The sequence below is a fragment of the Pecten maximus genome, chromosome 11 (genome assembly GCF_902652985.1).
Source record: "Pecten maximus chromosome 11, xPecMax1.1, whole genome shotgun sequence".
Lineage (NCBI taxonomy): Eukaryota > Metazoa > Mollusca > Bivalvia > Pectinida > Pectinidae > Pecten > Pecten maximus.
The window spans coordinates 26,814,635-26,833,418 of NC_047025.1; the positions used below are offsets into that span (position 1 = coordinate 26,814,635).

The following is an 18,784-nucleotide window of genomic DNA, read 5'->3' on the forward strand; positions in this document are numbered from 1 at the left end:
TCCATAGGGACCAAAGGTTTTATATTCGACCAGGTAAGCAATTAAAGCCTCTCTATGTTTTTGTTTATAAAACTTTATCAAGTTACGCTTCAAGTTAATCCCCTATGGGTTTATCTTCATTTAATTTCCATCAAACCTGTCCCATTTTCATGAATACTGAGCGCTAGGTGGAGTAGCATGTCACGACCAGGGGACATAACCCAAAGCCTTTGTCACAGGGGTGAACACTCAACTCAACACCAAAAATGAAAGTGTCAAGGGAGACATTAGGAAGAACAAAGTTGCTGGAAAGAAGAGAAATATAGGGTTCCAAATTTAGTTGCCTCTTATGATAATGCGATTGGGGCAGCAGGTATAATTCTGCCCTATAATTCTAGCAGGTATAATTATGCTCTACATATGCAGCACATAATTTGTATTTATTTATTCAGGTTCATTAAAGTTTACTGTTGAAATTACCATTGATAATGCTGTTAAGTGCAATTTGTATATCTGAATTGAAACCCTGGCTTAGGAACAGTATATTGCTGATGTGGAAAGTTCTACACTAAAAAAATATACATGTAGTCAAAACTTCAAAATTTCATTATGCAGTAATTTGACTGTAGTTTAATTTAGCTTTGTAGTACAGTACAGTATTATTATCATGTATATGTACTCAAATAAACTTCTGGTACCCTTCACCATACTAAAAACTGTATGTTAATAAATAAGAAGACAGAAAAGTGCCAATTTAATTACATGTAGGCCATTGTGCGGCCCCTCAGTGATTTTTGGAAGATAACTTAAAGGTCAGCTGCATTTATAATGGTACTGTATGTTATTCAAAACATCAGATTTTGGTGGGCTCATACAAATTTTAGGGTCAAAGGTCAGACCGATAGTGAAAAAAAAAGTTCAACATTAAAGTTCATACAAATTCAATATTTGAGTAAAAATAATAGTTTTTGCAGTCCCTGCTAAAGAAGTTACAGGTTTTAAAAATTCAGTTGAAAAAAAAATGTAAAAAAGTGAAAAAAAATAGATGACCCAGTTTTAAGCATCTGGTGAATTTTGATATCAGATACTTAAAAAGCTACTGAAAACTTCCATTTATCAACCCCACAATAACTTGACAACAATGCATAGTAACCACTGTATGGTGGTCATGATCTTAGCTAATTGAACCCAAATTGGCATCCCTCCTTTATTATGTTTTAAAAAAATCTGTCCATGAAGTTTCTCAGGAAAAAAGGATTGTGATTATTCAAGTGATGACTAAATTTGATTCAATTATATCAATGATGCATGCTAAAATTGCTTTGTTCTTATAAATAATGTTATTGTCATTTCTGAGGGACAACTAGTACCGTGATAAATCTTGTTATGGTTATGCGATTAAAAGTTAAGACAGTTAAGAGGACAAAATCTGCATTACCAATAATGTGGTGTATGTACTACAAGCTGGAATGATGTTTTTATACATTCAAATTTACATAATGTAGTTAAGTTTCATAGAAACACGTATAATGAATTTGTGGTTTATGGGGCAGGATCAAGGTTAATGCAAAAAATTGAAATCTAATTTGGAAATCATGAAATTTTGGCAGAAAAAGGAATTGCCATTGACAATCTAATAACTATAAAAATGAGATGATTTTGTTGGCGGCGATGGTGTTTTGGATTTGGTCTTTAATTTCTCATTAAAGATTGATGAATTTATTCTGGGAACATTAATAAAATTCAATAGAGATAATATAATTAAGATGCAATCAAGGAAGAAAATGTAACTGTCCTTGAATTTGAGTACAAATAGATAAATCTCCATTATGATCTAATGACACTGGGTTCAAAGGAACATCTGAAGTTAATGGAAAAAATGTTAGATCTGTATATAGAATATAGTCAATAAACTAGTGCATAAAACAAAGTCTGAAAATATAAAAACTTGCCCGTCTCAATTCTATTTTCCTGCCTGGTATTTGCTATCCTTACTGAATAAACAGTCTATTGATGTTGACTAATACCACACTCATATACACTAAATATTCGGGAGATTTTCTGAGCTACACCTTAATTCACTAAATTATTTACTCTTTGCTTCTTCATCAATTGAAAATAACATTACGATTATGTTTTCTTTATATGACAATTTTATACACAACACAACAAACAGTAGCGAAGTTCAAAAATTTATTGAATGAACCTATAACTTGACCAGGCTTAATTACTTAAACTTTTGGCATTCTTAGGGGCTGCTCATTCTTACACTGAATTACATCAAATTACTTACAATATTACATAATTATGTTAAACTCACTACTAGAAAAGATACACCTATACAGTTAAAATACTAATGATACTAGTTGGGCATGAAACCCCCGAGCTTGAGCGATCACAAGCTCAGCTCTGACTGTATAATGAAAGGAGAGATCTCCTTTACTTGAGCCATCTCAAGCCACAGAGTAAGCAGCTGTTAGCTAATGACACTGTAGTTCCTTATATTATATATATTATATAAAATGAAAGCTTCTTGAGTACATTCTTAAAAGGTTATTCCGTTATTCAGACAGTTGTGTGGTGTACAAAGTCTATTGGTAGATCCGCTAAAAACAATTTCTAGGATAGTATTTCAACTAATGTGATTTATTGTATATGCTTCCTGATTCCCTATTGACTATGAAAATGTCAACATTTATTCACAAATTCATTGTTTAAGCAGTAGGAATTTGCAGTATCAATTAAAAGTACATGGAATGTTATTAAAATTAAACAGAACAAAATGTTCATGCCTGTAACAATATAATAAAACTGGTCAGACTAATAACAGCTTTGATATGTCTCAAGATACAAACCAGAACCGGTACGCCAGTGCAAATTTGAAGGGAAGACATTATAAACATTATCACTAGCAGATCCTTCTTTTCTGTTTCAGGGTATTGAACACCTGAAGAAGGAGCAGGTGACCTGGGAGCAGAAGTCCAAATGGTTCAGCATAAAGACAGTATTTGGACACCCCTTTAGCTGGAAGTGGTTCTCTCCCTTTGATACACCAAAGTTTACATATTCTCAGTCCTATCTTTACTCAGTATAGCAGCAGCTTGTGTCTGTCCAACTGTGGATCAAGTCTACCACACATTTTTATCATATGTGGGTTTAAATTTTTTTTTTTTTTTTTTAGTATCTACTTTATGAACTATTTATTGACATTAAATACTGTTAACATACTTAGTTGACTTAGATGAAGAAAAACTATAATTTAAATAATCGTAATTCAGCAGAATGCTTCCAACGAGAAAAAAATCCTTTTTTGAGCTGTTAGTAGTTATTTTCAGTAGTTATTTTCAATAAGTATTTCTCATTTTGATTTTGAGTTCCTTTTACAGCAGTTTTATCAAGTGAGTGTCTATATTAGTACAGGATCCCACACACATCATTCCTTAGAGCTTTGATCAGCTTTGGATTTTTACCTCACATTTACCATGGCTGCATGTCATCTGAGTTTATTGTTTACTGTATATAATTGAATTACCTGGTATAATTTATGCTCTTTGTATAACAAATTTATATTGTATAGAATAAATTAGTTTGACAAAAACCTTTCATACTAATTAAACCTTGCATGAACAAAATCTTCGTTTGCATTAGAAAATGAAATTTAGAAAGGGGATAACACATTAAATACATGAAGATCTTATACCTGAAAACGGACAGTTTAATTTTGTTATTCTGTATTAGACTTAAAGAGCAGAGCTCAAAGTCATAATAGATGGGCTTGATGTTTGTCTCCTGTATACAATATGTTATGTGTTTCTCTCGTACATGCAACTATGCTTGTGCTTTGAAAAATTACTGTTCTGTAGATGATTTAGTTCAAGCTTAACACTATTCTCAAGTAAATGTTTTACTGAGCACAAATGAATTGTAATTTGGGGGAAATTGTAATGTATTGTTCTAAGTGCATGAAAATGAAAATTATATGTTTTGAACTGAAGTCTACTTAAAGCATGTCTTTACTGGAAAGAAGTTTTGTCTATTGGAAATATGACTGAAATAGAATATAAACAAGACAATATTCCATATTGAATATGAGTTTGACCTAGATTTATAATTAATTGAATATATACTTTATATATATGTATTAAATTGATTATATGTCACTAAAATTTTACTACCATGTTGATCCATGCACAAATGTCAAACCCATAAAACCACCACCACCACTACAACCAACACCATCACCAACACCACCTCCATCAAGTTTTCAATAACTTTTGACCACCATTTATGCATCATTACACTGACAAGCATTGTGAAACATGGTATCAAATCACAACATTCAGGTTTCAAAATGTGGTTATCATCTTGATGATCTGGAGTTAATAGTGTTGTTGCTGTCGTTTCTGAGATATTGTACATGTCCCACCAAAGTTTTTGTGTATTCAAGCACTGAGCTGTTTTGCAAATTGATGGTATTAATAATATCTATCCAAAAAACAAATTGTTGACCTTTAAAAAAGAAGGGAAAAAAAGTAACAAGACTGAGCTAGGGATTCAATGTTCTGTCCAAAAGTCTATCTAATATAACAGAATGTTGAGTTTAAATTCTCTACATACTTTAGATTTAACTCCCTGTCCTTCATCCTTGAGACAGATGCTTTATTTTCTGCTTAGCTGCCTTTTAAAGTCCTTTCCCAAAGCATGCATATGCACAAGAAAGGAATACTGCTGGGATTGTGGTGGAAAGAATTTGAAGCCTTCATTCCTCTTCTGACTCTGTCAACAACTGAGTATACTGTGCTACTATGTAGATACATAGGAAAGAGGTTAAAGGCAAATGACCAAGAGTTGTCATCTTCATTTTGGGTGTTCACATGGTTTTTCATAGTTTTCCCAGCATTGAATTATCTTAAAGTGCTTTTGTCCTCCATAAAAATTGTATTTATAATAATTTCAAGAAGTTCAAATTTGAAGATTTTTTGAATTGTGGAGAAAATAAATCCGTATTGGCATCACAAGTGATAACTTTATTATTTAATTACATGTATGCATAAAACATAGTCCACAAATACAAGTATTATGTAAATAATTGAGGCATTTAGACATACACATTGTGTACAGGGCATATTAATGTAGTTGTACATTGTAAGCTAAAGAGTAAAGCTAAAGAATCCAAATAGAGTATATGTACAGATTCGATGTATGTACAGTAAGAAAATAGTCATTCTCAAAATCAATAAAATGAGTTCAAAATGCTGACAAAAATCTTGATACAGATTTCCACGGATACCCTTGAACTGTGTTAAAATAAACCAGGTGTTCCAGGGGGATAAGCGTCTGCTGCTTTATCAGCAACACTATGTAAATCTAAGTCCAATAAATATGATGCTACTGATGCTAATGAGAACCAGGATGCTGACAACAAAACCAGAACTACATTTGTATACTTATAGGTCTAGTTTAGACTAGTAACTTTTGTATGTAAACAAAAGCTGGCGGAATTTTAATCAACTGTTGTGGTGAGGCGTCATTTGAAGTACCACAAAGCAGCGACATTTAAATACTGTCACATCGTGTATATCTCGCTGCTAACTTGAGATGGTTCGTGGTGGTTACAATTTGGAATGAATCTACAGCAAATCTTGCGTGTGTTTGTAACCCAAGCTCTATTCTCCATCATTAAAACACTTAGCGCATGAGAATTTTTCAGTGGATTAAAGTTGTCATTTGCTGTTTAGTTTACCGTAATAATAATTTACCTTACGTTTGGCTTCATTTAAAATGTGTCTCATTTGCGATGTATGCATTGCCACAATTTGAGTTTAAATCTAATGACAATTTAGGAAAAAAGGTCTTTGCTATCAGAATGTCATACTTGTCACATCACAATGTTAATCCATGTGAAATGAAGCACCTTTCGGAAGCCTGTTGTTAACGATGATCTGAAGATGACAAATAATTATCCAAGGTGTCAAGTAGGCAGATAGAATAATTGAATTCGAAATTTCCTGTTTGCGTTGGTTGTAATCACCAGTTATGCCACACATGATATGGTAACATGATCTGCACTAGAGCCGGTAGGAGGCGCTGCCAGGATCATCACTACCGTAATCTGTGTAATGGGATCGTGTTTGCTGATACAGTTGTGATGCATCGGAATGAGAGCCATAAGCCGTACAGATCGTTGTAAGATTGCAATTTGAAGTACAAAGTCATCATTATAACAAATAAATGTATTTTTCAGACAATATCATATCTCTGACGATAGCTGTAAGTTACCAGGTTTGCCCATCCCTTCAGGTAATGTTGTGTTAGCTCATTAAAAAAAAACCTTTAATGATTTGATTTTGAATAATGATGACAGACAATGATTCTGTAAAGTTGTCCTCTTCATTATATCATCGATTACTATTATAGTTCTTAAAAAAAAAAAAAATTCGTTGCATTTTATGAAGTCGTCATTTCATGATGTCAAATGTTGTTTTTTTTTTTTTTGTATTACTTATTACAATTTATCCATATAGTTACATGAAAATTCATTTACTGCTGATCATTGGAAACTGAAATTAAAAAATATATATATTTAGAATGCTATGATTCACTCAAAGATGTCTTTGCTATAGGCCTATAGATAGTGTCATCGACTTCTCTTTTGCAATGTGTTGCCTTAAATATATTACATACGAAATATTGCATACACTCATGATCTATATCTATATTTTGTGATTTGATTCTTTCCACAATAAATAGCCACCCTCGAAAATATGCATTATGTCAGAAACAGGTTTAAGGTAGCATGGTGTTAGACAATAGATTATAGAGTGTATGTGTGTATTGTATACAACTATCATCTGGTCCCATGGTTTGAGTAACACTATATATATCCTGAACGTTTTGTACATGATAGTTAAATAGGTTACAAAAGGTATTGTATGTGAAAGTGTAAAAATACAGACCATCAATTTAGATGAAATAATATGGAAATGTGGAAGTGAAATATTTTGTTTAAAGTCATACATGTCGGATTTAGATCTCGTATCATTTCATTGTTGATTAGATATGTGCTGTGAGGCATTAGGTATATTTGACATGAATATGCTTGTCTCCTTGATGTCAGGCTCCAATGAGTAATTGACTGTTTGAGGATCTTAAATTAAGGATGATTATTCTAGGTATATGTAAAGCAAACATTTCTTAATTGAAAACTTTTATGTTCAGTCCGAATAAGTGACAGCATCTCCTGGTTATATTTGATTTTATGTGAATTTATTTCTAGAGGATAGTAAAAACATGTTGGCATTTCTTGAAATACTCGGATGCTTGCGTTGGTGTGTGTCGTCGCGTAGTCTAAACTGGTCTCAATCTCAAACATTTATTTGTACATGTCATTGCATTATTATACACTTAATTAATCTTTGATCGCGACTGTCAATTAATCTTTGATCGCGACTGTCAACATACTGGCAAGCATAAACGCCTCACTGAATAAGAAACTCCTAATTATATTGACACTACTGTTTTCCGTACTCTTCATCAATTTTATGGGATCGTTCTTGAAAGCATATAGCGCTTTGGTAGTACCGAGGGCAATGCAGCCATGAGCGAGTGAACCAATTGGGAGACATTCAAATATAGACTCGTAATACAGTGGACTTTATGGCATTTTTCATCCATCAAATTAACGGACAACATATTATCATTTAGCATCACAGTATTGGGGTTTTATGTAGAGGTATTTATAAGCAAGTTAATTCTCTACTGTTTGCTATTTTGTCCTGATCTCGGCAGTATTTTTAATTTAATATCTTTACGTGTGCCGCAGTAAGAGTAATTTGGCATATATATGTTAATTTTCATCTGAATGACACAAAGAAAATCGGCAGCTTGTCTTTAAATTCACATTAAAGATGTAGATAATGCATTCGGGTCTACAGATCTAAATGTTTATGTGATGTATAGCTTTAGGTCTCGCACAAGTAATTCTGTCTATCAGATGCTGAACCATGCCCCTTTAAGAAAAAGATATAAAATGGGTACTTCCTATATACGAACGAAAATAAAGGGTAATGTGACATAATGTCTTAGATTTAAGGATGAAAAAAATACACTCTTGAAATAGTATTACGTAGGATTACAGGTGCACAAAGGCGTGAATTCCCCAGGTGGCGGTTCCCCAGTCCACTGTAAATATCGGGGTTACTGTCTTTCGAGTACTAGTGTGCTCTTATATAAGCCATTAAACATATCCAGTAACATCATTAGTTGGGTCGCGAAAACTTTAAACGTTAATTTGATATAAATTCTTCATCATTTGAACTTCAAATGAGCGATTGAGGGGATGAAGTCACTTGTAATTACGTAAATTCTTCATCATTTGAACTTCAAATGAGCGATTGAGGGGATGAAGTCACTTGTAATTACATTAGCAGAATAATTAGATGAGACCTTAAATGCATATGTATATATACAATATATATATATATTATTTACAAGTGCTTTTCTTGCTGCTAGCTCAGATATTCATTGCTTTATTGGAAGTTGAGTACTTGATTGGTGTTATTAGAAATGTCACTTATTTGTTGTGGTAATTCAGGAGAGAATCAAAACGTATTCGTCTTGTTCGGTTCAGCAATTTAAAATATGATATTGTATAGTGATGTGTTTGAAGTCATTGTCTTTAGGTTTGTATTACGGAAGTTGTGTTTTTATGTCGAAATTGAACCAGAACTGATCGGGTTTTTTTTTATTAATTATATCATTATTTTCCACTTTTGATTGTTGCTCCATAACTCCAAGCACCAGAAACATTATGTAAACCTCTAAGGCGAATAAGTTATATTTGATAGTGATAAGAACCGCATCGCCATATTTTTTTGTGAATATTAATATGAAAAAATGGTGGAAGTTGCTATCTATATGTCTTTTTCATAAACAGACATATTTAGAAATGATATAGGAAGCCAAAAGAGTTAAACCAATTGTGTATATTTGCTTCATGAAATTCATATTATGCTACAGCAACTAATACGATATTTGTTTCGGATTTCAAAACATTGGATTGTGACTATATCAAAATGTTTTATTACATGTGTAACTACAGAATCTGAATTCATTGTACATAGATTTCGAGTGTGTTTATTGTGTAAAAATGACCAATTTTATATGATATATTTAGGGTAGATTTTTTGTAAATGGAATGATAAAATATTAGAACATTATATATTTATGTTGGAGTTGTTTGAGAGAATGTCGTATTTAATATAAGATTGTTATAGACATTAGATATAGAATGGTTTTGTTTGTGAGTGTGGTAAACTATGTTTCTAGATTATTATATAGAAATGAAATATTTGTATACGAAGTATTAGACAGAATCAGACATGTTATTTATTGTTTTTGGTATTTGGTTCCTCATGTAATGGGTTGTTCTGGTGAACATATGTATGTATTTCTGATAATCTTCTAGACTCATTAAAAAGTGTCCGTGACTAGTTTTTACTAAACCCATTACAGTAACGTTTAAGACACTTATTCAAGCACCTGGTTCTATTTTAGAGAGTAAACTTACATCACTGGGTTCGTATAAAAAATGTTAATATTGTTGTGGTAGAATTTCGCGGTTAATGCTTGAGAGGATGTATATTAATCAGAACGTAAATTAAACAATGCTTTTCGTCAATTGCGAATCTAAACATTCCTCAAGAGTTCGAAATGTAAAAGAAAGTCATAAAATTATAAAGAACATGGTAAAATATTTCAAATGACCAACAATGAATATTCACCAAAACATGTGCATGAAATGATTATTATGCTCTTGTCGATGTTACATTTAAATCTTTGCGACATGTGAAAACATTCCATTTTTATATCATTATATATCACTTTACTACGTATGAACAAAACGGAAACCTCATGATTTTCAATCATATTTAAAATAATTAGTACGAGATGCAATAGTAAAAACAAAATGGTTTAGTATAATCAATAAATGGCGATACATATTTCGATTATCAATCGGGAATTTAGAAAATGCAACAAATTTTATGTATTTAATAAGTATGTTGAGCATACTGATGAGCCATTTTTGTGAAATCAACCTAATTAGTTTGTCTTAAAAGCGAAATCTCGTGTAAAAGTTTCCATATTATAATCGGAAATAATATCAATTGTATACCAATACAAAATGTAGCATTTGAACACTATTAGTTACGCTGCTCGTTTTTATGTTTGTAGCGTATTATTCGCCATTGTTATGCGTGTTCTTGTGATCAGATTTTGAAAGTGATCAGTCCTCCCTCTCTATGAAACCACCAGTAGACACCTGTATATATGCACGTTGATACCGCATTGCACGTACAATTGTTATAAATCTGATTTCACATGTTAAGGGTCATCAATGAATTTATGAAACTTTATTTCCGTCAGACACCCACCGCCCTACTAAGTAGGAAGTGATGTTCATTTGCTTAGTACATTTTGCCAGCTACATATAAACTGGCAAATGTAGGCGAAATTATAATTAACTTCCTGTTTATCATGGGAAATTTTGATGTAGGTAAATCATTTTATGACATTGTCGACTTTGGGACACCAAGAAGTCGGGCGATGTCGGGTATTGTGATGATGAGATTTATTACATCTACCGTCAATTTTATCATTGTTATATTTTCAGATGTGATGTATTTTCATTTGATTAACAATAAAATGAACAAAAACATGGCTTGGCATGCACTGTTGTTATTTGAACCATAAAATCATTAAATTTTAACGAAACCTCCATAGATTTTCTGACACCTCATGTTTTGATAATATCAGGGTAATGTTTCTAAATGAGTGAAATGGACTAGCTACCTCGGTTCCATTTCGTTCCTCTAGGCTGTTTAAATAGGTTTGGGCACAATGCCAACACTATATCGATGTAAGCCCTTTCCTTGAAGATATGGCCTTGTCATTACATTAATTTGGTAATTTAATAAGTTTGAAGACAAAAGAATGGTAGGGGAGGGGAGATTGAACTAGCAGAGAGCTTATTAAAGAAAATAATCTTGCACAAAAACAAACAGTACTTGAAATATAGTTCTAAACTTCAATACACACTTGTGTTCTGCTGGATCGAGTAAGGCTGTCCGTACAGCATTAAATACGTAGGGGACTATATATTTGTAATTTTCTGAAAATAGTTGTTCTCTGTTTAGTAAATCTAGGAACAAGAAATGAAACGACGTCTCATTCAACTCGCCACAAGCGCATATAGGATCATGTATACATGAACCATCGCTAGGTTACAAGAGAATAGGTCACTAAGGTGCAATAGTTGTGTCTAAGCCTTTTCATTAAGATATTTGGTTTTCTGTCACCTATCTGGAAATAAGGACGGGCTACAAGGACTTCATTTTTCTTTTTAACATTCTTAAAAGTATGTAGCGTTAGTGAGTTTTCTTCGGGAAAATTCATTCCAAAGGCGAATAGTTGAAGGTTGGAAAGTTGAAGTCATGAAGTTTATGTGGAGTAGATGAGGATACTAGAGGGGGCGTTATGTCTTGTTAGTAGGTTAGAGTCATTCCATTATGACAGAAGAAACTTTTGACATTAACGTATCTTTGATTAAGGTTCCCGTCCTGTTTCAAAGTAGAAAGAGTATTTACTCGCGTAAGATGTCATTCCATTGACGATGCATGTTGTTTCTTAATCATTCGTTTTCTAGTTTATCTGCATCCGCACAGGAATATTCATCTCGCACTTCACATTCGTATTCTAGAAGAGGAAGAATAAAAGATAGGTAAATTCTGTTAAGTGTTTTGCGGCTTAGAATATATTTCAACTTGCGCAACATTCCTTGTTGTTTTAGAGCATTTTTACAGACGTTGTTTGTGGTTTCAACAAAATCAATATCAGAGTTATTGAAATGAATATCAATGTCAAGTTGATTATTAGAATTTGATATAAGAATAGCTTCAGCTTTAGCTGGATTAAACTTCACAAGCCAACGGTAAGCCCAATTTAGAATTTTTTGAATATCATCATCGTAGAAGTTTCAATTGTTGCTGGTGAATTATCAGAAAAAAAGATCGTTTTGACATCTTAGTACAGGTCCTTGGAGTACACCAGCATTGGTTGTTTTGATTTGAGATTTGGAGTTTTGTATGAAGACTTGTTGATGGCGACGTGAAATGTAATCCTTGAACTAAACAAGAGTTTTGCCTACTATTTCAAACTTTTTGATTAACCCAGTTTTCCAAACTCGGTCCAATGCTTTTGAGATAGTACTAAATATGTTTTTTCTTGAACAGCATAAGGGCATGGTTCAGGCAGATATTCATGAATGAATTATGTAACAAATTGTGTAAATATTTGGTAACCACCCTTTCAAAGACTTTGCCGTTAGACTGTGCTCTTGAATGCTGTATTCGAAGCGAAACGATGCCTAGCGGAGAGCAGAAATCCAGTCAAAGTAACATATTGAAGGCGCCATAAGTAGTATCACATATGTGCATTATCTTTCCAATACTCAAAATACGCAAAGAATCAAATGACACCGTACACATGAGATAGGGAATGAAATTCACCTGATGACACCCCGAAAGGAATCGGTATTTTTGTATTATAGATATTATGTTTAGGGACATCTATAGAGCAAAATAATGTTAAATTCAAACATGTGTAAATATCTAAAAAAAAAAAAAAATGGACAAAAATAGTCTCAAGTAATATACCAAAATGTTTGTTCGGACATGTAGTTTCTTACAATCACCAATAATTTGCTGTAGATGCTATCAGTTTCTTCTATAGAGTCACTCTGTAGTAAGAGGTAGCATGGAATAATTCTAAGTCACGCAAATGACCAAACCTGAAAAAAACCCAGCCTAGCTGTTTTGCTAACAACTGTCTATAGCACAGGGAAGGAGCATTTGTTTGACCGGATTTTACTTCATGCACGTATAAACGCTTATTTTGTTTTGACCTTGAAATGCACATGGCGGCTGTGGTTAATATTACACAACTTTGGCATATAGGGAGGCATTTCCATCAATAAAAATGCTCATATATCTTACATTAAAGACATTTAATCATAGTAAGAAGTACCTGTTAAAGTCAAGTTGGTATAGGGATTGAACGGTGTTTTTATTGCGTTTACGATGGTATGAACGCAATGGGATACAGACATATTCTATATAGCGCGTAAGCGCTAATTCGAATAAGTCTGTATCCCATTGCGTTCATACCATTGTAAACGCAATAAAAACACCGTTCAATGCATACATTTACATCAAACAATTCGCTGAATTATCGTTCGAAGAAAATACAGTCTTGATGTATTGCGATGTTGGTAACTACAGCAGTCGTGGTTGCTAAGATAATATAGTTCCAGTGAATCTATGTAAGGACACCAGTATATTTTTACAAAATTAAAAGTAACACCTCAACATTTTATTTAGTGCATTTTACATTAACAATTCATTAATATATTCACAATCCACAATTTCCGTCTCGCATTAACTATGGTTGTCAAGCACAGCGGGTATTGAAACAGATTTAGAAGTGACGTGGTCGATTGTTCTATAGGAACTGTACGTTTCAGCCACTTATTGTTAGCTTACCTCGTGGAGAAGTTCAATATTCACTCATTTCCGCAATCTTCAGTTTAGTTTTTGACAAAACACAAACATTAGCTTTTTGTACAGTGATCATCGAGTAACAGGAGAAAACGCCAAAGTTGTGTAGATCAGTCCTTTGAAATTGACACCGTCTAGTTGACGTTCCGGTAAGGAGACGACGTCATGAGTATGTTACCTATTCCCGCGCTTATTAAACCGCTGAGCCTTTTTTCACTGCTTTACGTTAATTTTAACGCATTCAGAGTTTACTAAGCTGAAGAAGGGAGAGATGTAAATATAAACTGGTGAGTTTGCGGCCTTTTTAGAAATAAGCATATTTTACCTCAAACTCGACGGTTGAACATTTTTTTCTAAAAGCAGTCTTCTTGCCATTTCTAGAGTTCTTTATTGTGTCTGATAAAAGCATTTGTGATGTTTGAAAAACTTCCTTATATGCCATATTTGTGTGATATCATTCACAACGGCCATTTGCATTACAAGGTAAACATAAAAACAGTGTTTATACATATAAAAAAAGTCAAATATGGTCAAACCAATGCTCCTACTTTGTGCTTTAGACACTTGTGAGCAAAACGACATGGCAAGTTTGTGTAATATATGTGATACAAATGAGTTAATCATGTCCCTCTGAAACATGGATTTTTCACATGTTTTGTTAAAATTAACAAAGAGCTTGACAAATTACATGTCAACAAGTCCCACGTTTTGCCATAATATATACTAAAAGTTCATTAAGTTATTTCTATTAAACTGCGCCATAGTAGGAATTTATAGACCTGTAAAATAACACGATTTTGACTGGATTTGCTGTTTAGATGCCCCTTGAACATATTTGTCGTAAACTAATGCTATTACTGGATATAATTGCATCGGGCAACTATCCAATTTTACGACCTCTACGAGTTGTTTTGATTCAATATCGGATTAAAGGTGAGCATATCGTATGGTGACAAAGAAGCGGCTCCAATTACATGTATACGGTTTATTCGTATCAGAATCGGGCCTTGAATAAACCGGAATTGATGAACTGATATCACAAATGCAAAATATGGAATATCTCGATTACTGTATGCTTTCTTGTAATATCTGTGTCTATCTCTATAGCAGAACAATATATAACGTAAACACATGTATTTCGGTCGTGTCAAAGAATGCCACTGAAATAAGACTACACCTTCAAAGAAGATTTTGAAATGTTTACTCATTTGTGGGCATGGCCTTTATATAAAATGCTCTGCTTTGTTTATTGCAGTATTTGTTGTGTAATTCATTTCGGTAAATCTCTTCTCTTACCTACCCACCGCCTAAATTCAAATCATCACAATCTAGTCTTTCGTGGTCGACCTTGCTTTTCTGATCTCCGAGTTAACGCTTTTATTTCCTGTAACCGTTGTAACACTTATGATATGTATTTTCTCTGTTACCATTTTCTCTTCTAAACGCCTTGCTTGTCAATATATCACATTTAGTGTTCGTTATCGTTTGTTATCGCCCTTTCATGGATGGTTAAAGGGACATCACAGTAAAATCATTATTGTTTTTTTTATTGATTGTACTGCTTATACACTTCCATTTATGTTTCAATGCTATCACGATACTAACATCGATTCCCAATGACCAGCTTGACTACTCGATTTAGTCGGGAAACCGTTTTCAAATTTAGTGCTGATAACACCACGTGGCTGTTTTGAAAACGAGGTAATAAACAGGAACACACAATGCACGCGGAGACACAGTATGAACGCACCTGTCTCCCGATAACGGATTTAAATATAATTGTAGCAAATGTTCAAATTCATTTAAGCATTATAAAAAAGTGACATTTATTCCCAGCATTGTACCAAATTATATGTGTAAACAAAAGGTAGAGCAAACCAAACTGACATGTTTCCCTCGTCTGTAAATACACACTTGTCGACAATGCAGTAGAATATGTGCTTCGTCCAGATAGCCGCGACTTGCATGAACAGGTCCCATCTGCTATACATATTACTACCCTTGCGGAATTCTAGAGTTTTCTTTTGTACATCTTTTGTTTTGTGAACTGACGCTTTAACCTTTTCAACCGCAGCTGATTCACTTGGGAAGCCATTTTTGTTTCAGGTATGGAATGTGTTGTGCGCATGCGTTATCATATATGCGGAAAAAAAACCCTTATTCAGACTGATGAACAACTGCGATATATTCCCCTGTCATAATTAAGTTTATATTTCGGAGAACCCGGATTTTTCTCCTCTAATTTGATGTATCCAAAGTTGTTCCAAATGCTGTCACGTTCTATTGATTTTTAATCCGGAGATGTGCTTGTATGTTGTAAGTCTTATTTTTATTGTAACAAGGCCATGATTACACAATGATTGAATATACAAATATCATGTTCGGCGTGTTATATTAAGTAAACTTCTAATTTAAACATTGATCACCATAATGAACTATTTTTCGATTTCGTGCATATTTGCAATATTCAGCAATCATTAGAGATAGCTCTTCCGGTACAATGCGTTCCGTGTTGCGAAATAAATTAGACATTGCTTGAAGTAGGTTCATTTGGAATGAAAGCATGCAATTGTCGTGTGTTTTTAAAACGAAAACAGATCGATTTCCGGAAAGTCGTTAGGTAAAATAAAAAAGAAGAGATGATGTGTTGTTTTCGTATAGTTTATTGTTCTGCCGGCAGTTATTACAGCTGAAAAATATTTATCACAAGATAATGCAGAAAATCTCATTATGAGATACTATATAAATGACACAATCCTAATGGAATTGTATCAATCACAAACTTTTTATTCGACCGCATAGATCAGTTTAGGATAGAAATTCTCTATACTAGACTCAAGGCATCAAGTACGTAACAATATCTTTAATTCTCTGGTCATTTGAGACAGAGTAATTACAACACATAAAATTCTGAAAGTTGTTGTAAATTCCAGGTCAGTTTATCTCCTGTATGTGATTCATATATATAAAAAAAAAGTTCAACTGTGAAATAAATACCTTTTCCAACAAGTCAGTTTCAAAGACAGCTCGCCTTCTAAAACATGTACTATAAAGAAAATTTATACTCATTTATAAAATATGTTAAATCCAATGGTTTAATTAACTTAAACACCGTAACGGGAGCAGCACAAACCTGTATAATATGAATCGTACTATACGTCTCTATGGAGAACGCCATTGGAATGATTCACATGTATGACTGTACCTGTTTCATGAGGTTGGCCACACTGAGGACGGACCCTCTGGATGACCGTGGAAACACAAAAACACCGGAAACAGTCGATCGGAATGTCTATTCCTCCCGATTTATCCTACAAACGGAACTACGAGTTACAGATTACTGCCTTACGGGGTGTCATGGTAACTAGTAATTTAGTGACCAGAGACGTTATCCGACTGTGGCTCTAAATTAGGTTGTTGGTTGTATCATTGTCAGGTGATTCCACGGGTGGTCTATTGTAGTTATCGAGACTTACGATTCGTTAAGAACAAAATTTGTATCTGATGTAAAGGACATATATGGGATGTTTCAGTTAACCTGCAGTGTCAGACGAATAGGTAAAGAAGAAATCGGATCTTCATTTCCGGAATGCTGCTAGGTAACCCTCATTTGTGAACGAAATTAACCATTAATTAAGGGGAGACGAAACAAGTCCACGTTGAAGACGGGCTACACCTTCCTTCCTGACTAGCCTGATCAAAATTTAATACTCCATCTAACAGCGACATACATCACTATTCCAATGTCTAGAACATTGTGTGGAGACTTAATTGGAGATCTGGAACATTAACCCGAGGCAACTGTGTCCGGTATTGAAGATGTACGTCCAAGTTAAACTGTCATTGAAATCCGAGAAAATGTCATTGGTCACGAGAAATGGGAGACCATGTCCGAGCAAATGAGAGTTAACTGGTACGAGGATCGGTCACTGTGCGAATAGTTAAATTCATTACTGGCAGTGATTCGGTCGTAATGGCTCACACAGAAGTCTTTATTAGATTACATGGGTATTGAAGGAATCCCATTGTTCGAAAACAATGATAATATATTAGATTAATCGGAAGAGGTCAACTTTAAGTTACTATAATGTTTTCGTTTAGTGTAGGAAATATGAAAGTAATAAACAAACCATATACTTATTAAAGTGATTTGATCATAACACTAATAAACATAACATGGACGTGTGTAAAGTATATTTCTGAACATTTTCTTCGGATTGGAACGTGTTGTTTATGTAAGGAATTCGTTACACAACCAGTGGATGTGTTTATACCTGACGTTTCGATGACTAGAACAGTCATCCTGCCCTGGTCATTTGTCTGATGAAGGTGACAGTGTAACCGTACTTGTCATCGAAACGTCACGTATAAACATTCATTGGTTGTGTGACAACACCCTTACATCAAGTATAAATCATAGATGTGTTGGTAAGAAAGAGTCAATGTTATAATGTATGACAATGATTCTATTAATCTTGATAGGTTGATTCATGCTCCAAAACAACTGGTGATGTTAGATTATCATTATCATGTTATAGCCTCTTTGATAACACATGGTGGATCCATTTGAAAATAAATATTACCTTAAATCAAATGAAAGTTCTTTATTATGTTGTCAGAGTAAATACTCATTTTCGCATCACATAGGTCGATCAGAAACGAAAATACAATTTGAACATCTTGGCGTCAATGACTTCATTGGTGCTCTGAATGTGTTCAAAATTGATAAGGTTTCCTACAGGGTTTTTTTTCAATTAAGATGATTTTTCTGTGTTTAAATGCCGTGTTTTGTGACTTATAGAACCATATACATATCTTGACAGCAATATTTCTGTCAGCCGATCATTGGACAGTGTAACCTTTAGTGAAAATCCGGGGTCAACCTCGTTTTAACGCATTTGATTTCTTTGCTTAAAATTGCCTGTTAATGAGCTCTTGAACGAGCAAACACACAACTAAGGAAACAAACAAACAAACAAACAAACCACCTACTGCATTTAATAACGTTGAACCTTTTCCTATAGTGCGTGCATGCAATATTTTATCAAAATCGCTTCGATATAATGGGCAATGATCACTTCCTTTCCTATCAAATTCCTGCTACTATATCAATAGCATCATATTCATAATGGGCCCTACATCATGTGTAAGCGAGCTTTAATTAAAAGACATCGTCTTCTTTTTCTAACTTT

The 18,784-nt window shown here is 33.7% G+C and overlaps 1 protein-coding gene across 1 annotated transcript in view; it reads left to right on the top strand.

Annotated features, from left to right (window-relative positions):
- LOC117337312 (palmitoyltransferase ZDHHC3-like) overlaps positions 1-10,698 on the top strand; it is a 41,894-nt gene extending 31,196 nt beyond the window's left edge. The window contains exon 7 of the mRNA XM_033898228.1: positions 2,915-10,698. Within this exon, the coding sequence (XP_033754119.1) occupies positions 2,915-3,073 (159 nt within the window). The 3' untranslated portion in view covers positions 3,074-10,698. The remainder of the gene's footprint in view (positions 1-2,914) is intronic.
- The last annotated feature ends 8,086 nt before the right edge of the window (positions 10,699-18,784 follow it).